The following is a 6,855-nucleotide window of genomic DNA, read 5'->3' as shown; positions in this document are numbered from 1 at the left end:
TTCCGTTCAATATTCAATAAGATTTAGTGGTGGAATTTATATGCACATGCACTAAATATAGTTGTTGTCCACGGCTGGTTAAAATACACAGTAGCTCAACGAAAGGATAACCAATTACTTCTTTTGTAGGTTCGTGTAGAAGTCGTAAATGATCTCTTTTTAAAAAAGGATAATAAAGGATACTGACATCAACCAGGATCTTAAGTTAACTGCTGAGCATTGGGAAAATGATGGTGTTTACCATATTGCCACAACTGAATTCATAATGTGCAGAAAAACAAGATTTCAGTGTAATAAATTCAGAAAAAGACCGTGGGATGTAGCTATAAAATGTAGCTTTCTGCTTTTTTTTCTGAAAAAATGTATTTGCCACTCATTGAAATTCTTAAATTTTCAATAGAATTCATATCTTTACTTAATTTTGAAAATTAATTTTTCATTCCTTTACGTATTACTGAGTCGTATTATCACTATATTAAATTTTATGGCATATTCAAAAATGACCACTTTTTTCGATTTGGAATTTCGTAAAAAATCACATGTTTCTGTATTTTAATTAAAGTATTACAAGATGTAATATCCAAAAAGTAATTAAAAATTATCGATATGAATCCGATCTTTAAAAAACTAGGTTCGACAAGAGATACGGCACAGTAAAAGCAATTTTATATGCGCAACATTTAGAAATCAGTATTAAATATTACCTAATGACGGGTTTCAAAAACAAAATATTTTCTCTTTTGTATATGATTCTCTGTTATTAAACGTTTATTAAATGTTGTTAGCTATGATTGAAATAACAGTCTTAAGATAGAAGAAAAATAAATATATGTAAAGTACAAAGGTCTTTAAAGAATGTTCAGGTTAGGTGCTTAATTAGGAGAACATAAAAAAAAAATAAAAAAAATGTTGTATAGATAAAACCAATTTATAATCCCTCATTCTGAATATTTCACTGTACTTATATTTCTTTTTCATTAGAAACATTGCTATCTCCAAAAATGCTTATCGTTTACAAAACATAAAAATGATATTTCTAGCTGAAATTCAGGAGAGAACGCATATTTTATTTAATGGGTAGACTGAATAAAATATGTGGTCGAAATATCTTAATATACATATATAAATCTTTACTGAGATTTAACTCAATGTGATTGTTATTTTTTGAATGTAATACAAAGATTGCACAAAACAGTATGAAAATTAGATTATACTCACAAAGAGGTTTTCTTCTTTTTGTAAGCAATCGTAACTATTACAAAATAAAAATAACTATCAAATATCTTGCTCAACCAATTACGAAAGAAATTTTTCCTAACTAAAGTTGTAGTTTTTTTCCTCGTCTTCAATGTTTCATAAAATCCTTAAGGGAACAGTGGAATTTGAAATAAGCAAAAATGGACAAAAACATTAAATTTTATTTTTATCGTTTCATCACCAAAATATATATTTATATCAAACTAAAATAATGTTATAAAATGTATTTTTCATTAAAATAAATATTTGTAGGCTCGGAAAAAAATAGTACACTTTAATGACTTCTCTGAAGATGATATTGTAATTAGATTTAAATGTTTTTGAAATGTTCCAGGCCACTTAATTTTTGAAGAAATTAAAAAGAATTAAAAACAAAGATTTCGGTTGAACATTAAAAGAAAATAGGGTATGCGTTTTATATTTCGAGTTTATTTTATATCGTTCAAAGTTAATTTTAGTTCAGAAAAAAATAAAATTCCTATTAAAATTCAATAAGCGTACATAAAAATTTTTCTAAAAAATTAGCTTTTATTGGAATTATAAAATCATGCACAGTTTTGTTCCAAATAAATTAATATTAGATAATAAGGAAATAATAATATGAAATATTAAAAATTAAGTCGCCTGGAATATTTTGAACTTTTTTAAAATTATATATATTCTAATTGTTTAAAAAATAATATATTTCGTTTTAAAATTTTAAAAGAAATTTGAGTTACTTATATTTTAATAAATATGCATAAAAATTTCATAATCCTAAGTGAATAATTAATAAAAATGTCTTACAGAGTCAACCGTCCCCTTAAGTGAAAAATATCTATTTGATGTTTATTACTAAATTCTGAAATTATATATGTTGTTCGTAATAATGGCTTAAAGCCAAATTTCTTGATGTTGAGCCGAGCATGTAATGAAAATAAAAATATAATATCATCAATAAATATAGCAATTAAAATCATTCATGGCCAAAATTAAAATTAAATCTGAGCAAAGATTTCTTCTAATCATTTGCCTCAGAAAGATTTACATAATATTATTAAAATTCTTTTTCGGTTGTTCGAATTTAAAAAAAATTATAAATTGCGTAAAGCTCAATTTTTTAAAGAAAACGTGAAACCTTATGTATTATCTCTGAACATCATGCCTCATGTTTTTTATAGTAGAGTAAGTTTGGCTCATATTAATGAAATAAATTAATAAAAAAGTCATTTACGATTGAACTCGAATATTAAAGAAAATGAATATCTGCAAATTAGTCAGATATCATTTTTTTTCTTTGTTATAATTTAATAGTAAAAAAATAATGAATGAAGATAAATGAACATAAAAAAGTGAAAAATGGGCATGAAAGCAGGTAGTAAAAGCACGCATAACGTTTATTTTTAAAGCGCAAAATAACACATAAATAATTCATAATTTGCCTCAACTGTTCTATGCTCTTGGGAGCACTCTAGCGGTAAGTTCATTTAAAAGCAAAACAGAATTATAAAATTAAATTGTGTTTTCAAAAGTTTGGTGAAAAAATAACGTGATATGCTCTTATTATACTTACATGCAATTATACGTATTCACTGTGTTACATAATTAATGTCTTTTTGATAATTCTTCCAATTTTTGAATAATTTTTTTATTGTAAACTGGTACTAATCTTTTACTTTTTTGCCACCTAATTGAACTAAATAGTTTATTTCCAAATTTTATGCTTTTAAATATTAATTTCATATATTTTCATGCCAAGTTTTGAGCCTATTTTTTATGAATTAAAAAAAGCACCATTAGGTTATTCCAACAATCTATTGAGCTACAACTTATATGAATATCGAACACTTCCCATAAACGAATTTCGCAGTCATCTTGTAACTGGCTTTAAGTCGTAAACGATTTATTCGAGACAATATTTAATACAAAGTGTTACTGCACATTTTTTCCGAAACAGCGCATTTTAAATATTTCGTTAGAACTCGCAGATCACAATATTTCGTTTCAATTTCTCTTAGTTGCACTAAGTCTCATTTTTTACTCATCTTCCGAAGAAATACATCTTCACATTATACAAAAACATCCACATTTACCAAAATGTAAATTCAATGATCCACAGAACTAAAAAAAATTTTCCAGAAATCTCAGGTGACGGCCCTGAAAAAAAAAGCACACCATTAAACACTTAATATACTTATTCCACCAAGAATACCACGTTGTGAACGTCTGGTTGTTTGGTGAAGCATATCATATACACTTTAAATGTAATATCAAGGAATATGTAAACAATCGACAACCGCCACAAGATTCTGCTAATGACGTCGGATGACTGACTCAGTGAGAAAGGTTGCTTTCTCGCCATCTCTCCAAAATGGAAACTTGATCCATTCATACCGGCATCTCCTGAGTTTGTTGAGGAGGAGCCGGATTTTGCTTCTGTATACCACAATGTGGCAGCAACGGTTGAGCCTCTGGCATGGCGTTATCTGAAGCTGCAGGTGGTACCATGACGGGTTTCGGGGGTACCTTTGGGGGAAGCATGCGCACCCCTTGTTGTGTGGGATGGATGATCTGATGATGATGATGCGTGTAATCTGGGGGCAATCCTGGAGGACAAATAGCCATGGGAGAAGAAGCACTGGCAGCACTGGGTTTGCTCTGATTCGGTATCACGATGGTTTCTCGTTCGCCAGCTCGTCGGACCTGAGAAGTAAAGAATAATTTAATTATAGCCTTGCATTACGCCTTCTGGACCCCGTTTATAAAGCCGTTTGGTTTCCTTTCGATGTGGATTTATGAAGAGGGTTTTATATATTTTTTAAGATGCATAACCACGGCAGGATTAGTTTCTATTTTAATGGAATTTAAATGAATAATATTTTTTTTCCCACCTTAACGTCAGCGGAGACAAGGGAGGGGAGTGGTACATGCGTTTGGTGCCAGTTTTGGTTGGAGCAACACAGAAGCAAAATATTAAGATTGTTTCAACTTTTAGAGCCTATACGACTTGTCGACGGTGAAATAAACTGTTATTTGCATTTCTAATACTAAATAATAATTTGACAGTTTTTTTAACTGTTATTTGCTTACTTTTGTACGAAAATTAGTTCCAAATTAAGGCTTTATGTTAATTAAATCACCATTAATTAATCAATTCACCAAAGAATTCGGAGAAATCTTAATAAAATGTGAAATCAATCCTTGAGATGCAACTTTAACTTAATTGACCTAATCTCCATGCAATCATGAATATTATGGAAAAAAGGAAGTAAACATTCTTTCTGTTCGTTTTTGTCCGTGAAAGAATGGAATTACTTTAGCAATTAAATTGTTATTTGGATAATTGTATATTCTTTGCATAAAGCGAATATTATTTGCGCATTTTCTCATTTTCTGCCTCTATTCAATAATTACGAGAAAATGAATCATAACTGAAGAAGAATGGAATTAAAAGAACTAGTCAAATCACATCAACACGTAACGACATTCGAACCAATTTATGGCATTTCCTTAAACTCTTTGGATAACTTTATCTAGAGAAATAAATTACAAAACACATGAAATGACTAATAGGAATATATATATATATATATATATATATATATATATATATATATATATATATATATATATATATAATATTCCTTTTTCCAATGACTTATTTTTTAAGACTTTGATTGATCTGTGGGTTGCCAATGTATTTCAAAAAAGAATACATTTAATAAGCAATATAAAGCTGAAACTAAAGCATTTTAGATTATAATATGATATTATAGCTATGTTATTTTTATCATTTAAAGCGCACGAGATTTAATGAACTCACATTTCTAGACAGACAAATAATCACACAGACGAGCACATACAGATTGAACGAAAAAAAAATACCTTTAAATGTTCGATAATGCAAGCAAATATCGTTGATTTCTTTTTACAAACGAAGCATGCAGAAACACTAAAATAACAATCAATCTTATAGACCTAATAACTACACAGACTTCAATCAGGCATTTCTACAACTATCACAGTGGGGGTGCATACAACCAGAGATGTGCATTAAAATTAACAACAAAATGACCGTACAAAAGGAAACAAAAACAATTTTACTTAATCGATATAAATAATAATATAATTCCAAACATGTGCCAGGATTTTAAAAAATAAAGAAAACAATCTCTACATTATTCCAACAATTAGATATTTTATCATCCGTTTCAATTTTGAATATTCCAGCTTCCAAATCAACATCGTGGCAACAATATACGTGTATTTAGTTGTTCCATAGAAAAAACAGGAGGTTGGATATATATATTTATCTAATATCATTAACTAAAATGTTTATCTAGTCATTAAACAATTCATGCGACAAACATAAGGTTGGGTGACAGAAAACAAAACCACCAGAGGGAACTAACAAACATCAACAATAGAATCAAACATTTTCTTACTTCAAATTCCCAGAGATTGTACTTATCCCTATCAATATTACTGTCTTTATCGCTGTCGCCGTGTGTTTGATGGTGAAAGGCTTCTTCATCACCTGGCTCTTCCCCATCAGTTCCATAAACGTTGCCATCCTGTAAATCAAAAATACTTTACAATATTTATTTTTGATCCCAATGCTATTCATGGGTTAGTGGATTTAACCGGAAACACACGGCGACAGGAAGGGAAGAAGCGTTTTCATTCTATTTTTGCTCTCTGAAATATAAGGATAATTTATTTAAATTTTAAATGATGTATGAGCCCTAATGGGCTCTGATAAGTGGGAGATAAGAATGTTTCCCTCCATAATTAGTTTTAGAAAGAAATAACGATAGTAATTAAAATTCACTTTTGACGAATTTATTAAGATAAGGGTTGTATTTTAGTAAAAAAAAATATGTATTTGGTTCAGATTTTGGGCATCAAATGAATCTCGCTTTCATAGAAAATTAAAGTAATTGTTATAGATAAAAAGATATATTTTCGTTGTTGCAAATAAAATGAATGGATTCTCTGAAAATCGTAATCATAGCAAATATCATGAATTCAGAAATTCTCTGAATGTTTTCATACAGTGCGACTGAATTACATTATATTTTCCTATTTATTCGTGACATTGGCATTGAGTGGAAATTGTTGAGCTGAATAGCCTGAAAATCCATCTTTGTTGCATTACATAAAACTGCACATGCGTGTAAAAAAAAAAAAAAATCTGGCAACTCTCTTTACGAAAATGTAACCGAGGCTATATAGTCGAGTGTAAATCTTTGATCAATTAAACCTAGAATTGTGTAAAGAAAGCTACGATCATTAGCATAAGAATCAAATTGAAAAAGGAAATCTGCCTACACAATCGTGAGACCTGCATTACAGTTTTATTGTTTGGCCTTGTTTAATTCTTTTAATATATTGCATTTTTCAATTCTTTTTTTGTTATTATTAAAGGAATAAAGATGATGCATATTTTGACTACTACTATATTTCAGAAATACTGAAAAATGTTGTGACAGTTAAGATTAATCTCATTCAAATGTCTTCGATAAATTGCACAAATGTACATCCCCTATTCAAATAATTAAATGTGAAAGTAATTCTTAAACTTTGTGGCTTTTGAAATTGAAAATAAATTCCTAACTT

The 6,855-nt window shown here is 28.9% G+C and overlaps 1 protein-coding gene across 2 annotated transcripts in view; it reads right to left on the bottom strand.

The window, feature by feature from the left end:
* Positions 1–1,887: 1,887 nt before the first annotated feature.
* LOC129958994 (neuroligin-4, X-linked-like) overlaps positions 1,888–6,855 on the bottom strand; it is a 240,548-nt gene continuing 235,580 nt past the window's right edge. Inside the window, exons 7-8 of one of the 2 annotated variants that reach the window (XM_056071761.1) lie at positions 5,682–5,810; positions 1,888–3,939 (exon numbers count right to left, since the gene is read on the bottom strand). In XM_056071761.1, the coding sequence (XP_055927736.1) occupies positions 3,625–3,939; positions 5,682–5,810 (444 nt within the window). In that variant the 3' untranslated portion in view covers positions 1,888–3,624. The remainder of the gene's footprint in view (positions 3,940–5,681; positions 5,811–6,855) is intronic. The other variant, XM_056071762.1, reaches the window with a different exon arrangement.

Source organism: Argiope bruennichi, chromosome X1, assembly GCF_947563725.1.
Source record: "Argiope bruennichi chromosome X1, qqArgBrue1.1, whole genome shotgun sequence".
Taxonomy (NCBI): domain Eukaryota; kingdom Metazoa; phylum Arthropoda; class Arachnida; order Araneae; family Araneidae; genus Argiope; species Argiope bruennichi.
Note: the sequence above shows the minus strand (reverse complement) of the source record. Positions and strands in the feature narration are given on the sequence as shown.